We start from the raw sequence: 17,222 nt of genomic DNA, 5'->3' as shown, positions 1-17,222 counted from the left end.
CTAAAAGCATCATGTATCAACCTTGAAACTTCTCTTAAACATGAAGAGCACTCAGATGTTGATAGGAATCATCTATTGCTTGAGATTAAAACCTTAAGATATCTCTTACCAAGTGGGATCACAAAGCCTATTGAAGTGCTAGATTTTTTGAGGAAGTTTGAAGGCTGTTATCCAAATACATGGAATGCATATAGAGTGATGTTAATTGTTCCCATTTCAGTTGCTTCAGCTGAAAGGAGCTTTTCCAAGTTAAAGTTGATCAAATCCTACTTGCAATCATCTACGTCAGAAGAAAGGTTGAATGGTTTGGCCATATTATCCATTGAAAGGGATATGGTTGGAAAGCTGGATTATCTAAGTTTGATGAATGATTTTGCTGGGAAGAATGCGAGAAGAACATTTTTTCAATCTCAGTAATTTGTTACTAATCTCAGTTTGTTTCTGTTTGTATTTTGGAAAAGTTTGTGTGTTCACTACATTGCTTTTGGACTACTAAAATCATTTTGAACGAGAATGTGTTATTATCTTTATATATAAAGAAGACCTTGAATCACTCCCAGGAGGTCCAGCTCGGATGCCAGGTCATCAATTAGTGCTCTGTTGATGTGACACCTGTCCTGATATATGGAACGCTGTACTTCATTAATTTGGGAACTTTATGGGCTTAAGTTTGGTGTGCGCATGTCCGACGATAATGGGCTTACTTTCGTAATTTTTTAAGGCCCTGCGAACATCTCATATGGCGCTAACCTAATTGTCTTCTTCTTTACTCTGAGTTCGGCGGCGAGTACGACGATCGACTGTGCTCGATTTTCCTGTAACGGATAGCGACTTTAGTCACATTAATACAGACGCCCACTAAGAGCCTTTCAATAGATCTCTAATCTCTGGTATAAATAGGTTAGTATTCCTTTTCTAGTTGATCGCCCTCTCTTCATCTCTCTACTACTTATCTCTTTTATTCTCAACAATTGCATGTGGTTCTTCATTTCTATGGGATGAGAAGAAAGGTGAACTTAGGTGGATTGATATGGTTTTGGTGGACTAGAAGGTATATGTTTACAATGAATATGTTATATCCTTACATCGAACTTACATCATTAGATATTGTTTGAATGGAAACGCTTGATTGTCTTAATTTCTTCTGTGTTCATTTCTATGCAGTCCACGCTGATTCAAGCATCTATTAGCGTCCACCGGTTGAACACATTCCAACAACTGCTCAGAGAAAGATGGACTTTTGAGCTTAGTGTATTTGGCGTCACGCGGAGTAATCAGTACTTCAAACTGACCACCGCACCCGTTTTAATTAGATTCACGGAACAAACCACCTTCGTCGAGATAACAGAATCTTTATGGTCCGCAGCAATGACGAACTGATGTCACTTGCTAACACGAACATCCACTTACCAGGTTTGTTTGTAAACGAAGCTTATATAATGCTATGAGTAAAGACAAATCTTCGAGAATTTAATTGTCCTAACACAACACTGTTTCGTGCTAGATGTGTTGGTGGAGTCAAAACCACATACAATGATGAAACACAGACAATCCAGCTGATATGACCTACATACGTCTTGAACGGTTTGCCCTGAGATAGTCTAATAATGTAATTAGACATATGGTGTAATACATAATTAACTTACAACGTAAACTGCAGTACATTAAGTTACATATGGTTCTTGCCAAAACGAAAACACCGTTGGTGTTCTAAGGTCATGTGTTCTATACACAACTTATCAGCTATCTGAACAGACGATGCAATACATTATTTAACCCAACAATCCTAGACTACTTACAAACTATTACTACTACAGGAACCGGGTGGAGTTTTCAGTCTTTGATGGGTCAGAGTCAGCTGTCTTTGTGGCATTTGATGGTGAGATGTGTAAGCTAACCAATGCACATCTTATGGTAAGAACAAAACCACTACATTTAATTCTTCAGTTCTATCACTAATAGACGCTGCTACTAAAAACGTATATGGTTTATAGGTGCAGGACACAGGTGTAGAGGACCACAACCGAAGATCTCTCCCACAGTGTTTAAAGAACTTGGTTGGCAGTACTTTCACCTTCCAGTTGAGGCTATCCCCATTAAACTTCTCCCCATTCCTTAACCAATAGTTTGAAACAGTTCTATGTATATTGTTTATGTTGTTTACTTTTTTATAATGGTTCTTTGGCAGAGGGGTGATAACAACCCAGGAGATGACATGCCCGGAGCTAGAGCAGTGGCTACTAAGCCCTCCAAAACCATCACCAAAGTTCCCCCTGCAAAATCCGCTAGTTGGGTGCCTGTGGAGAGATGCAGCTGCTCAAAGAGGCGTCCATGCAACTGTTGCTGGTGAAGTAACTAATGAGGAAGAAGGAGTGCAGGAGGATAGGCGCATTGGAAAAAAACCACAAAATTCTTAGTTTTCTAGCTTAACGAGTGGCTAAGTCTATAAACCCTTGGAATAATGGTTTACGATTTCATTGTTTCCTTGCCTCTTTTCGTTGCTGGGTTTTTCACATATTATTGTTGCTTGGTCTTGGTCACTATGTTTCCTATGGGGTCAACTTTTAAAATAAACTCACATTTTGATAGTTTTCTGCATGTGTTTCTTATTCGTGTTTCAAATAGCTGGAAACGTCTAAATACAAACTCATCATCACCCTGCAACCCAGCTTGAGAATAGATGGTTGCTCACAGTTCTCTTTTTTTTTTTTTAGCAACTCTTATAGATCTTTTTTATTTACCATTTTTTCGTACACAACAACTCACGCATCTTACACCAAAAAACAACTCTTGCTTCAAATAAGTCATAGTAATATGATCGAATTTGTTAAGTCCAGGATAGTTTTGTAATTATTGAATATGATAATAACAAAGATATATGCCTTTTGACTTCACCACCCAAACTCTTTATGATTTTGTGTCACTCTTTTTTTTTGGACAACTGATTTCATGTCACTCTCTTTTATCTATTGTTCGTAAAGCAAACTTTACTTTATGGACTGCAGTTTTTTTCTGAGATATACACCCAAAGAGTATTAATACATAATAACGTAATACTGATGACATTTAAAAAAATCTATATATACACATTACACACTTACATACTATCCCAAACAAAATATGCCCGACTTTCTATTAAAGATGTTAAAACGAGTATACCTGCCCCAGTTATCCCGTCCCATTTAAAACTATCCCATTTACATTCTAAACCGTTAATCGAAAATAACAGTGAAATATATTTCATAGTAATATATTAAATCTGATACAATTTATACAAACATTTCATAAAGCATAACTTATTAGTCTGCTGTTACAATAACATGTAAAAAATCTAACTAATATGTATAATTTTATATCATACAAAGTGTACTTTATATATAAAGATAACTGTTTTAATTAATATTTAATTTGCATCCTGCCCGTAGGGCGGGCCGACCCTAGTATTTCTATAATGTTATGTATAAACAGGGCCCCGTTTTTGATGTTGTTTATGGCCCTGAGTAATTCAGGACCGCCCCTGGTCCTATTCTCAATTTCATTACAAAATTTCCCAATCTTGAACATTTAGATCTTCATGACAACAATTTTGTTGGGTCCCAAATCAAATTTGGTCAAACTTGAGTATCTTGATTTTTCTAACAATAAGTTGAAAGGTGAAATACCCGGTTGGTTAAGGAGTGTTCAGTGGTTGATACTTTCTCACAACTCTTTCAGCAGTTTTGGAAAATCATGGGAAGTCTCCGATTTAACACAAATTCAAATGTTGGAGCTTGGTTCAAATTCTTTTCGAGGACCACTACCTAATTGGATCTTAGACCAGTACTTTTCTTAGATATGTCCAACAATAGCTTCAGCGGCTCCATCCCTCAATGTTTGAGTAATACAATTTCTGGTCTCCAAGAGCTAAATTTACGACACAACAACTTCAATGGAGTTTTTCATCCAGACATGTTTCTCAACACTACCATCTTATCCTCAGTTGACATCAGCGACAACCAGTTGGAAGGAGAACTTCCAAAATCACTGATCAACTGCACTACTTTAGAATTTTTGAATGTGAAAAGCAACAGAATCAAAGACACATTTCCATCTTGGTTGGGTTCTTTGCCGTCATTAAGTGTCATGATCCTCCGAGAAAACGAATTATACGGGCCCTTGTATTATCCTCATGTCTCCGTTGGGTTTCAGAGTTTAAAAATCATTGATATATCACATAACCACTTCAACGGAACTTTGCCGCCTTTCTATTTTTCCAAGTGGCGTGAGATGGCCACTGAAGGACCCTAGGAACGGTTCACTCTACTGGTTCTGTTTGGATATGAACTCCGGATGGAGAACTGAATGGATTGAAGGGGTGCACGAAGGTTGCGGAAGGCCTCCGATATTCCCGACTCCAAATGGTGCTTGATATGACTCACAAGACCACCAAGTGAAGGATCTCTCGTCGTTACTTGATATGACTCACAAGTCCAACGATTTGAGGAAGTGTTTACTTGGATATGACTCACCAAGAAACAAAACAAGTTCTTACAAAGAACAAAGAGTTTCAACTCAAAAAAAAAAGGGAAAACAATCTATCTTACTTCATGGACTAAATTACATACTTATAGGGTTTGTAGACAAAGACAATAAAGAGAAATGAAGAAAAGAAGACATAGAAAATGATAAATTTGACTAGAAAATAATAAAGGAGTCAAAGGCGCGGAAACTGATGAAGACCAGTCAAGATAACCCTTAGGCTACTGTCCAGGTTCATTCTGGTCGTGCTGGTCTATGGTGGGAAGGATAAGGACACACACGGGATGATCCACACACCCGCTGGATGTTCCACACGAACAGACTGAACTTTTGGATGATCCGCTTGTCCAAGATGTGTACTGTCATGAGACAAGTCCTGGACAGCTAAGTTTCCATGCCTTAGTGAAATATGAAAGAGAAAATTCCATCATAGGATCAGTCACTGAAGCAAGGACGTCAGTACAGCCTTCGGGACACGCAGTACGCACGAAAAGGGCCATAAGAGAAAATCTGTGAACATCTTTGGATTCCTCTCGTCCCAAGTTGAATCTGGCTTGACTATCAGTCTTAGAATGTTGAATTGGTTGGGAAAGAAGTGATATGGGTCGATCAATTCCATTTCTAGGTCGTGGTTCTAGACTGAGCTCTAATATGGACGTCCGTGAGTCGATACGATGGACAGCACGTGCGGTACGGTTGGGTGATCGAATGGGATGGTACGGACGGTCTGATCAGCACGATCCAATGGGAACACATGTTTGGTATGGACGGAATGAACTGATGGGATGACATGGTCAGTAAGTTCAGCACGATCTGATGGTAAAACCTCGGTTTGGTCGAGCTGGTTGACAAGATCGCCACCTTGGGCCGTGTCCATGATCCAGGCTGGTCGGTGCTCGGACCGCGGCACATCATTCCGTCCTTCTTCAAAAGGATTTGACCTCAAATCTATTTTACCCAAATCAAAGGAAAATGAATCAGACAAAAAGAATTTTAAAATCATGTAAAATTCAGAGAAGGAACATTTTGGACATAAAATTCCTTGGAGTTTTGAAGTTGGTTTTCTCGAGTACATGCATCTCCAAATCTAAAACTGATAAGAATGATCTCTGCTTCTGTTCCTGGCACCTCTTGGAGACTGATCATGTTTATCCTGGACACTCAAAACAAACATTAAAATACCAGGATCATATGTGCTAGACAAGTAGTTGTTCAGATCAGAAACCAAAGCTTCTTTCCCTAGAACATGTAGCACACGTTTCAGATCATCATGAAGCCTATCAAAGTAAGTGGTGTACACCAGAATGGTGTCAGGGCACGTGATATCCCAGTTCCTAAAGAACAAATTCAAAACATGCGCAAGTTTCTCAGATTTAGAACACAAAAGATTAAGTTCAAACTGAGAATTTCTTATCCAAGGCTCATCATGTTTATCAAAGAAGGTGTTGTAAATCAGAATGTTTTCAAGGCATGAACTACCATAGAACATTTCCAAAACATGTCTAACTTGATCAGATTCAGAACACAAAAGTTTAAATTCATGATCAGATTCAGAATAAAAATGGACAGGTTTCAAAACAGAATCACCACAAAAATCGGTTTCAGCTTTATATGAATTCTGTTTCAGCAATGTGTTAACCATAAAATCGTCCAAAGCATATGAAGATGCAAACAAAATTCCATTGATCAGTTCATGTCCATAAGATCTCAGACTAAAGCTATTTTCTTTGAAGACAAATGAATCAAACGATTTTCTTGAGCAGAAAACTAGTTGTTGCACATCAAGCTCAAACGACTTTTCAAGATGATCAAGACCTGAACGTTTTATGTCATTGGAACTGACTTATCAAACAGATCAGGCACATAATTTATGTTACAAAGTTCCTTACAATGCTCTTTGGATAAAGGCATAGGAGTTGTGCCGGGATCAAAGCAAAATCGGTTCTCCATGATGATGGGCGTGATGCTTAGTGCTTTCTCATCAAAGGTTGGACCAAGTTCGTCCAAGTGATCATCTTCCTCATCAAAGATGGGATATAGATCAACGTCCATGGGTCTCCTGGTGCCAAGAAGCAGTCCTTGATGTGGGTAGTCGAATGGTTTTTCCTCAAAATCTGTGTGAAAATAGAACAAGACTACTCGGATGCTCCGGTTGCAAAAAGGTTAGTTCTGCAATAGTCTGTTCTTTATCAAACATAAAATCAGGTTCTGGAAAAGGAAGATCACATTATCCTCACAAATCATCAAACTTTCAATCAGTTCTTCATCATACTCATCAAAAATTGATAAAGAATCTGAAAAATCTTTTAGATCTTCAAGGTTGTTTTCAGATTTACCTTTGGATGTTTCACTGATGAATAATGATGGCTCAGCTATAGGTGCAAGTGTGGATGTGCTTTTTTTATGGATCTGGTTGACGTCCTTGAGGGCTTTCACCACTCCCTTCACAAGGTTGTCACAAAACTCCCAGACTTCAAACTGACTGAAAAGCCTTCTTTGATCAGCTTTAAACATCTTAACCTGAAAATTCTCAACACAAAAGGTTAAAATATAAAAATAATCATCACACTCTCAAGTGTTTGATTTCGCTCACTCAAGTGTTTCTCTCAGAATTTGGATAATCACACAAACAAGTTTCCACTCAAGGTTCTAAGAAGAACAATAAAAGAAACCCAATGGACAATTTCCAAGCAAACACAAGAGAATTTGTTAAGAGAAAAGATAAGAGATTTTGGTTTGGGAATCCGTTTTAACCACGTCAAAGGCTGGATTTCTCTTCAGCCAGCAGACTTTCTCTTCCACCACCAATCCACAAATCAAACTTTCGACTTCTTTTTTTCTCTTTTTTTTATAGATCTTTTCTCTTTTTTATATGGTGGATGGTAATGAGGGGCCCAGATTCAAGAAAGGTAGAAGAAGAAGTGTTATGAAGAAATGGAAGATGAGAAGATGGAATGATTCAGAAGATACCAAAAGAGTGGCCCTGATACCACTTGAAGGACCCTAGGAACGGATCACTCTACTGGTTCTGTTTGGATATGAACTCCGAATGGAGAACTGAATGGATTGAAGGGTCACACGAAGGTTGTGGAAGGCCTCCGATATTCCCGACTCCAAATGGTGCTTGATATGACTCACAAGATCACCAAGTGAAGGATCTCTCGTCGTTGCTTGATATGACTCATAAGTCCAACGATTTGAGGAAGTGTTTACTTGGATATGACTCACCAAGAAACAAGACAAGTTCTTACAAAGACAAAGAGTTTCAACTCAAAAAAAAAGGGAAAACAATCTATCTTACTTCATGGACTAAATTACATACTTATAGGGTTTGTAGACAAAGACAATAAAGAGAAATGAAGAAAAGAAGACATAGAAAATGATAAATTTGACTAAAAATAATAAAGGAGTCAAAGACGCAGAGAAACTGATGAAGACCAGTCAAGATAACCCTTAGGCTACTGTCCAGGTTCATTCTGGTCGTGCTGGTCTATGGTGGGAAGGATAAGGACACACGCGGGATGATCCACACACCCGCTGGATGTTCCACACGAACAGACTGAACTTTTGGATGATCCGCTTGTCCAAGATGTGTACTGTCGTGAGACAAGTCTTGGACAGCTAAGTTTCCATGCCTTAGTGAAATATGAAAGAGAAAATTCCATCATAGGATCAGTCACTGAAGCAAGGACGTCAGTACAGCCTTCGAGACAGCAGTACGCACGAAAAGGGCCATAAGAGAAAATTTGTGAACATCTTTGATTCCTCTCGTCCCAAGTTGAATCTGGCTTGACAATCAGTCTTAGAATGTTGAATGTTGGGAAAGAAGTGATATGGGTCGATCAATTCCATTTCTAGGTCGTGGTTCCAGACTGAGTTCTAATACGGACGTCCGTGGGTCGATACGGTGGACAGCACGTGCGGTACGGTCGGGTGATCGGATGGGATGGTACGAACGGTCTGATCAATGATCCAATGGGAACACATGGTTGGTATGGATGGAATGAACTGATGGGATGACATGGTCAGTAAGTTCAGCACGATCTGATGGTAAAACCTCGGTTTGGTCGAGCTGGTTGACAAGATCGCCACCTTGGGCCGTGTCCATGATCCAGGCTGGTCGGTGCTCGGACCGCGGCACATCAGTCACTTTATCCGAAGAATATCTTGACAGCATGTACATGTATAGTGATTTCCGTGTGTCAATGGAAATGGTGAACAAAAGAGTTGATACAAATTTGAGTTCTAAAAGGCTTCAAGGCTATTGACTTTTCAGGAAACAAAATTTTTGGAAAGATACCAGAATCTATTGGGTCATTGAAGGGACTGCGTCTTCTCAACTTGTCAAGTAACGGATTCACGAACGATATACCTCAATCGCTGGCAAATCTGACAATTCTCGAGGCACTAGACCTATCTCTGAATCAGCTGTCAGGTCTGATTCCTCAAGATCTTGGTATAGTCTTCATTTTTGTCAATCATTAACTTCTCCCATAACAATCTCCAACGTCAATACCACGAAGTACACAGTTTCAAAGACAAAACTGTTCGGCGTTCATGAATAACCCTAGACTCTACGGTCTCGAAGATATATGTGGAAAAATTATGTCCCTAATCCTACACCACAAGAGTCGGAAGATTTGTCCGAGCCAAAAGAACAAGTGATTAGTTGGATTTCAGCTGGGATAGCCTATGGACCTGGTGTGTTTTGTGGGTTGGTGATTGGACATAGATTCTCTCCCGCATACACAATGGTTCATGTAAAAGTTTACCGAAAAAGCAAGCCCAAATAGTCGCCAAACGTGCATGTTGAACACCATCTGTTTTCATTCTGTTTTCATTCTGTTTGATGATTTTGTAATAAACGTTTTATGATATTAATCTTAAATTGAAAATTCATTCAGAAACTTCTTCCTACATAAAACCAAAACCTGAGAGAGTACAAGGGTTTAATTTTAACATACATTAACTTTTTTCTCCTAAATCATAGAGGATGCAAATATCTCAAACTATTGCTTCACACACGTCACTTTTGCTGTGCAAGAAGTGTAGTATTGATCAGAAAAAGACACTATTTCTATTACCAAATATAATTGGGAGAAGTTCATCCAAAACTAGAGCTGGAAGGTGGTATGTGAATCAACTAGTTATGATTTGAGTAGGATTATATTTATAGCAAATTCAGTTGGGGGATTAAAGACTATTACTGAACTCTCTCATATGCAATTATTTTTACTCTAAATGGAGATTTTCAAGTACTGGGTCATTGTTAAATCAAACATCCCTCTCTTTTATCTCTTGAAATGCTGTCAAAAAGGTGAATAAGTTTTCTTATAACTTGTCAGGGAGGTAAATAGGAAAGTCCCAATCTGTCTTGATGTGCTTTCGGCTGATCTCTCTCATCGACCGGCAGCCACTTATGTAGGTCGAGCTCGTCTCTTAGCATTAGCATATTGGAGTTACATTATGATCACTGGATGTTAAATCCTTCAAATTATAGTGAATACTGAGGCAATAATCATGTCGTAACTCTAGTGCCATTATTAAACACTTTTTCTGTGACAAAAAACATATATGAAGTTTGATCGTAATTTCTCAAGGGGTTTGAAGGAGTCATAAACTATATGCCAAACTACGGCACTGAAAACCAGCTATGCAAATTCTTCCAGTGTATTTTCCTGCAAAATCAAACCATATTTGTTGTATATGTTACTTTAACAACCCCATCTACTTGAGCAAAACAATATTATAGTGTTATGTGTCTGTCTGTTTGTAGATGAATTACTGTAAGGAAGCCATTTCAACAACCAAAGATGTGACTACACCAATAACGAGCCGCGCGTAACTCCATTTGGAAAGGTTGATAAACCAATATCCACATCAATCTACACGACGTATCATTGACTTTATATGTTTACAGAGAACACTGCTGTCTGACCATCCACCTCTTCCACTAAGCTACCATGCTGAAAGCTGCAGTCCCAACTGCGTCACACAGGAAAAAAAGAATAACATAAATAACTTCAGATAGAGATCAGAATATATTTGGAATTCCAAAGACATTTAAGAAGATCACTCCCTCTATACTACTCATGTCAAAACCATAAACAGCAAAGGGAAAGATTGAAAACGACAGAAACAACTATCTAAACAAGCAGACTACAAATCAAAGTCAAAGAATTTGAAACAATTTGATTGGTTTTAACCTCATAATTTCGAGGTTTCTTCTTGTACTACGCCCAGAAGAAGAGGCTCCGAAACGAAGTACATCATATGAATGTACGACAGTCCGATCTCCTCTCTTCCATTCTTAACCATCCACCCTTCTCACAACAACTTATATGTATTGTAGTTTACATTTACAAAAGCGGGGATAGCTCAGTTGGGAGAGCGTCAGACTGAAGATCTGAAGGTCGGCGGTTCGATCCACGCTCACCGCATTATTTTAAAAAAATTCATTCTGTTTTTCACAAATGATCTATCTTGAAAAACATGAAATTCAATATTAGATGAAAAAATCCAAGTGTGTTGTTTGTTTTACATACCAAAATGATAGTGGGATGATTTTACATACCAAAATGATCTACGCTCACCGCATTATTTTAAAAAAAATCATTTTGTTTTCACAAAATGATCATCTTGAAAAGATTTTACGGTTGATACATTGAAGCCGTCATTGGAAAATACGGTTGCCCCCAAAAATGAAACATTTTCATGGCAATTATGACATGGTGTATTGTTTATAGTAAAAAGAATATGAAGCGCGAGGGATACAAGCGGATATATGTGTGCACGATGTGGAGCGGATGAGGAATCGATCAACCATGTGTTTTTGAAGTCCTCCAGCACTTCGGTTTGGGATCTCTCCAAGATACCATCAAACCAGCTATTTTCCCCACCAGCTCCCTTTTCACAAATGTGGATCCATTTTTGGCGAGTCTGACCGCCGATGGAGGATCATCAGTTTTGGTGTGGATACTATGGTATATTGGAAAGGAATCTGATAATAAGGTTTTAGAATTGGATATAGATCCTCGAGATACGCTCAAATTGGCAGAACACAGAGTCCACACTCTAGACTGATGGTGTACTGAAAACAAGAGAATATTACCGGTCGAGCCTACAAACCTTCTGAATCAGGAAGATCATTCTCTTGGAGGAATGATACTTTCTCAGGACAAAGATTGGCTCAGTAAGATGATGGGCTGTTGGGGCTGAATGTCCGAGCACTCAATGCGGAAGCTTAGAAGCTCTATTATGGGCAATAGAATGTATTGAAAAACTTAGTCAATTTCAGGTTACATTTGCAACGATTCTCAATGGTGAGATGTTTCAGAACCAGAGAATGACCAGCATTTCAAATTGAAGATAAGCCTGAGAGAAGGCATAGATCTATCATCATGTACAAGAAGCAAAACTCAAAGGCGGATAGTCTCAGTGTTAGGAAAACAACCGTCTTCGTGTTCACATGGATCAGGATCTCGGTGTGTACAGAGTCAATATGAGTAGTATTTGAGACAAAATATCTTGAGAAATCAATATAGATGAAAAATCCACTTTTGTTTTTAATACCAAAATGATAGGGGGATGATTTTTACAGTTGGGGCCAAAACTTATACCCCATGAAGTTCGAAAAATAGTCTAAAGAGATGAAGTGTGAGTGGCTAGATGATTTTGGTCGATTAGTGCAAGTGTCAATTGAACAACCTCATGCAATAATAAACAGAAAGCAAAATCACTAATAATTTAATGAGGCTTATACTTAGAGTGAAGTGATGAATTGAAGAAAAGTTTTGAGATGGCTTTCTCTTGAGACTAATGATTTTCTGGAAATATAGTGGTAAAGTGTGTAAACCGGCAATCGTTTATAGATGTCTTCACAATTCCTTGAAGTTTAAAAGCTGCACAATTTACACCAAACTTATATAAGACCAATCTTTGATTCAAATAATCAATGTAAGGAGTTATTTACAAATTCTTGAGGAAATATGGACTCGTCATGTAGTTCTATCTCGATCCAATCCATTAGGTATCAATAAACCTCGATGGGCTTCGCATGCCCATCATATGTACCTGCAACGTCAGCCCGTACATCATGAATCATACATAAGTTTCTTTGAATCTTTACCGGTCTTCTCCGTCGCTCTACTCGCGTTTTTTCTCCCGTCCAGAAAGACGGTGAACGGGGAGAACCATTAGTTAGCTACGTGTTCAAAAATCAAACTGAACGAGTAAACGATCATACCGAACCGGGAGTAAACCGGGTAATGGACGATAAACCTTATCATATCTCCCACTCGAAACAGAACAGAGAGGAGAACACACACAAAAATCCGATGCTTCTCTCTGTAAAAATCTCGTGAGGATTTCGCTTTTTGGTTCATGTCTGATCTGATTCAATGGCTTCTGTAAATGTCTTTTCAACCTCTCTGCTCATCCCAGACCTCTTGCCAAGGTAATCTCATATCCTCTCTCTCTCTTTGCCCAACTCAAATGGTCTCATTGATCGATATAATAATTTGAGTGAAATGGTTCCTTGGGTTTCCTCATGCTTCTTTCGGTTTACTGCACTTCTGATATCAAACCATCTCTACTATCTGGTTTCCATCTCTTTTTACTTAGATTGTTCTGTAGTATTAAACTTTGTCCTTTTGAACTTCTTCCACTTTACGCAGCTTGATGGAAGCGTAGAAAACGGAGAGAATGGAACGGTCAAGTTCCCAAGTCTCTTACTTGCAGTAAGCGCTTAGAGATATGGCGTATTAGCGCCATTACAAGCAACAATGAATAGTCCGAGAGCTTTGGACCACCTCCTCTAGGAAAAACAAGAAACCCAAAAAGTCAAAACCCGGAAACCAGAGTGACGAAGAAGACGACCAAGAGGAAGACGATGATGAAGATGAGCGTGAGAGAGGTGTGATTCCAGAGATAGTAACCAACAGAATGATAAGCAGAATGGGATTTACCGTTGGTTTACCACTCTTCGTTGGTCTTTGTTTCTTCCCACTCTTTTACTATCTGAAAGTGGGATTGAAAATCGATGTGCCTACATGGGTTCCGTTTATTGTTTCCTTCGTCTTCTTCGGTACGGCGTTAGCTGGTGTGAGCTACGGGATCGTGTCGTCGAGTTGGGATCCGTCGAGAGAAGGTTCCTTGTTAGGTTGGAACGAAGCTAGGAAGGAATTGGCCTGTCTTTTGGCAGTCCTTTTGGAACTCCTCAAGCAAGAGATAAGACAGAAAAACAAAAACAGCTTTGATCATTTCTTACAAGAAGATACTTCAAGAGTACTTCTGTAGATTTTCTATATTATTTTCGTTATGCAATCTACGATTCTGCCAATCCAACTGAAATGAATTAGAAAGTAAAAGTACACAATAGCTACATAAGTAGTCCCAAGCCAACTTTATTGCAAACCATGAAGTCAAGCGTCACGCATAATACAAACCATCACACAGTCAAAAGTATGGAAAAAAAGTAAAAACAAGAAACTGTAGACGACAAAAGACAAAACTGAAAAGGAGCAGTTTAAGTTTTTTTTTTTCTTTTTTGATGAAATGACGACTTAAGGGACAAAGCAGAGTATATATTATAAGATATTCAGGAGTAAAGTTGTTGAGAGGTATTTGGGTCAGCCGGCGACTTTCCTAGAGTAGGCACTGTGGCGGGTTGGGTTGGTCTAAGGAACATGTCACGTTTTTCTCCTACACAACCTTGCTTTCATCGGCGGTGGCTTCAGCTGCTGTTGCTGCATCACTGACACAGAGTGTCTTCGAGACACGGTTCCTCTGACGCTCATGTTGGAAAGTTTATCAGCAGTCTCGGACACACCACGCGCGACCCTGTTCTTGCTCAATGACGAACCTGCTGCATTACCTCCAGCTAAATGGATTTTGTTTTATCAGAATTAAGGAATATAATCATGTACGTGTTACAAGAAATAAGAGTGGTGTTAAGGTTTTACTTACGAGGACTCTTTCTACCGGGTGGTCTGTATTTGGAGTCTTTGACAGAACTTCTCACCGGTTAGGGTTCCTCGTTCCATCTTGCTTAGCCATGTCGAGTTTCCTCTGGACGCCACTGCCAAAAGCAGCACTTGGCTTTGAGAAAATTGTTGAATGGCTTGGCAAGAGACACGTCTGCCTTTTAACTGTTGGGTGCTCGAATGATCCTCTTGGTCCAACTAAAAGAAACAAATTGAAATTTAGTTTTGACAATCTCAAAGCAGATATATAATAATCTATACCCTGATATTGGCGATCAACAAACTAAAAATATACCAGGCGGAGGAGTTCTTGCAACAGATGGCTTGGGTCGGAGAGATGGTGGGACATAAAAGCAACTCTGCCACATGAGAACACGATTAATTAACTGATCAAGAAGAAATAGTCGATGGAAATACTCTATGGTGTACCTGAAAGAACGGGTGCTGCAGAGCCTCTGCAGCAGTGGGTCTCTTGCATGGATCCCAGGAGCAAAGCCGCTGAACAATCATGAAAAAGTCAGAGATTGGTGTCCGAAAATTAGAGAAATATGTCCAAAGCTATTGGGAACTCCTTTTAAAAACTGTTAGTTACCGTAATAAGATCAATTGCGTCTTCACTAGCAGATGGCATCAAGCTTGAAAGAGGCACACCAGAAAGCTGTAAGATGACAACAGTTAGTAGCTCATTAAAAAAAAAAATTACTGAGGCTCAAGACATGTTACCTGAGGGAATTGATAGTTTATGGGTTAGCAAGATTAAGTCCCTCTAACCAGGTCTCCTCAGTTGGACTGCCTATGACACTGCAGATCTTATAGATCTCATCTGCTTCACTGCAAGGTTGATACGATAACATTTTCACTGTTTATTAGCAACATTTCTAATCACCAAAATACAAAATTAATCACTGCTAAGTTACCTAGCCCCTGGAAATAAGGACGAAGAGACAACAACTCAGACATAATAGCTCCCATCGCCCACATATCTAGGAAAAACAAACATTTGACACATTGTTTGGCAGCAGATCATTGAGAGAAATTATAATTATTTCTTACTATAGTATGGATACTAACCAACTTTTGATGTGTATACATATGACTGAAGGAGTACTTCAGGCGCCCTGTACCTATTAGTACAAACATTCTTGGGTCAGTATGGCAGTAATGGTATATCATCTAATCGACCATATGGGTAACGAAAGACTCATTACAAACACAACAAGAAAAGCGACACTTACCAGCGTGTAGAAACATACTCGGTAAAAGGTGGACTCGAATAACCTCCCGTGCCAAACCAAAATCAGCAATCTAATGATGTCTTTAGAGACTAATAGATTTTCTGTAACAACCAGCACAGTATAAACATATATTATGACAAGCTATTGAACCACGATTGCTAAAAAGTAATTAAAGTCAACATTGTCAATCTTCACAGCTGAGTTTAAAGCTTTGTATAATTACACCTCCAGGCTATCAATTACCTGGCTTAAGATCGCGGTGAAAGTAACCTCGCTGATGCATATAAGAAAGGCCATGAAAGACTGAAAGACTTGAAAGCACCATTTTTTAATAACAGCTTCTGTAAAAAGCTTTTGTCGATCTTTCATTAGCTGATAGAGGTTGTAATCCTGATCAAGCAAGAATGACATGTGCAGAATCAGTGATATTGATTAAAGTGTACGCAGAAAATAGCAAACGACAAGGAGGAGGAAGAAAGTATACCATGTACTCAAGACAAAGTATAGGATATCATGTTCGCGGATGACTTCCTTCAGCTTCACGATATTTGGATGATCCATTCTCCTAAGCGACTGATAGGAGAGAAAGAGAGGAATAGTAAACATACACTACACAAGACAAAAAAAGCAGCTCAACAAAAGCAATTCACTACCTCACTTCTCTCAGATTGATACATTCGTCCCATGAGTAGTACTTCTTTTTCATTTTCTAATTGCAACCTGCTCATAGAAACTTCAGATGGTAAGAAAATCAAGCACATACATTATACAGGCCTAGATAACCCTCAAAGAAAGCAACTTACAACTTCACCCGTCTGCTTATTGATAGCTCGCCACACGGTACCAAAGTTCCATCACCAACCTCTTTAATTAACTTGTACCTGGATAAGCAAACTCATAAGCAATACATTAAGGGGTCAGATACCAAAAGATGTTAAGAAAAGTTGAGAGAACTCGGAGTAACCTGTCCATTGTCTTTCCGGTAAAGCAAAGCCTAGGAGCCTCTTTATGTTATGTATGTAAATAACTTCTGAAAGATTTATATAGCATAATCTTCCAGTTGTTCGTAGCAAGGATGAAACACCAAAGCAGTAAAATCAATGATTCTCCAGCTGTGTAGACTAGACTGACTATTATTACTTTGAGCACCAAGGGTTGACCATTAAGGGAAAAGAAAGGCAGCAAGGGAAGAGCAAAAACACATATGAGAACTCAAAGACACAAAGGACCAACAAGAAAGAATATGTTGGCTAACAGGAAGGGACCGAAAGCTCACAAACATCTCACTCAGAGGTTGCTGAGACTCAAAACTCAGAATAAAAAAAAAGTAGATCGTTGGTTCAACCAGCGCCATACGAACAAGATATGGAAGAGAGGGCTACCATCTTTGTCCGCAGGGAGAAGATTAGAGGTTTACTCATATAGGAGAGGCATATAAAAAGGAGAAATTTGCCGACTTCAGACATGAAAAAGAAACAAAAGGGCA

General features: G+C 39.0%; 1 protein-coding gene, 1 long non-coding RNA gene and 2 pseudogenes across 8 annotated transcripts; 2 read left to right on the top strand and 2 right to left on the bottom strand.

Annotated features, from left to right (window-relative positions):
* The first annotated feature begins 691 nt into the window (after positions 1-691).
* LOC106419545 lies at positions 692-2,588 on the top strand. 7 transcript variants are annotated; one of them, XR_001283846.3, is made up of 8 exons: positions 693-900; positions 1,007-1,051; positions 1,165-1,413; positions 1,505-1,584; positions 1,661-1,715; positions 1,818-1,914; positions 1,995-2,080; positions 2,189-2,588. XR_001283846.3 is itself a non-coding variant. In XM_013860354.3 (7 exons), the coding sequence occupies exons 4-7, from the start codon at positions 1,562-1,564 to the stop codon at positions 2,415-2,417; spliced, it is 429 nt and encodes a 142-aa protein (XP_013715808.1). In that variant the 5' UTR covers positions 692-900; positions 1,007-1,051; positions 1,165-1,413; positions 1,505-1,561; the 3' UTR covers positions 2,418-2,588. The 7 variants fall into 7 exon arrangements, 2 of the variants coding, with proteins under 2 accessions (XP_013715808.1, XP_013715807.1); XM_013860354.3 differs by lacking the exon at positions 1,661-1,715 and having other exon boundaries at positions 692-900; positions 2,001-2,080; XR_001283845.3 differs by having other exon boundaries at positions 1,661-1,914.
* Positions 2,589-12,917: 10,329 nt separating this feature from the next.
* Positions 12,918-13,973, top strand: LOC125597237 (annotated as a pseudogene).
* Positions 13,974-14,038: 65 nt separating this feature from the next.
* Positions 14,039-16,305, bottom strand: LOC125597235 (annotated as a pseudogene).
* Positions 16,306-16,393: 88 nt separating this feature from the next.
* On the bottom strand, positions 16,394-16,732 carry LOC125597236. Its single transcript, XR_007331578.1, has 3 exons — positions 16,701-16,732; positions 16,540-16,617; positions 16,394-16,456 (listed from the first exon to the last, which is right to left on the bottom strand). It is a non-coding gene; the product is annotated as an uncharacterized LOC125597236 (long non-coding RNA).
* Between the last annotated feature and the right edge of the window lie 490 nt (positions 16,733-17,222).

This window comes from Brassica napus, unplaced genomic scaffold (assembly GCF_020379485.1).
Source record: "Brassica napus cultivar Da-Ae unplaced genomic scaffold, Da-Ae ScsIHWf_13;HRSCAF=28, whole genome shotgun sequence".
NCBI classification, from domain to species: Eukaryota; Viridiplantae; Streptophyta; class Magnoliopsida; order Brassicales; family Brassicaceae; genus Brassica; species Brassica napus.
This window is presented reverse-complemented; position numbering and strand designations above follow the sequence as displayed.

Excerpts from the sequence above, each read along its gene's own strand:
- LOC106419545 (XM_013860353.3), top strand. The coding sequence starts at position 1,562 with ATGACCTACATACGTCTTGAACG. Across the intron at positions 1,585-1,817 it reads ACCTACATACGTCTTGAACG|GAACCGGGTGGAGTTTTCAG; the intron begins GTTTGCCCTGAG and ends TTACTACTACAG. Across the intron at positions 1,915-1,994 it reads TAACCAATGCACATCTTATG|GTGCAGGACACAGGTGTAGA; the intron begins GTAAGAACAAAA and ends TATGGTTTATAG.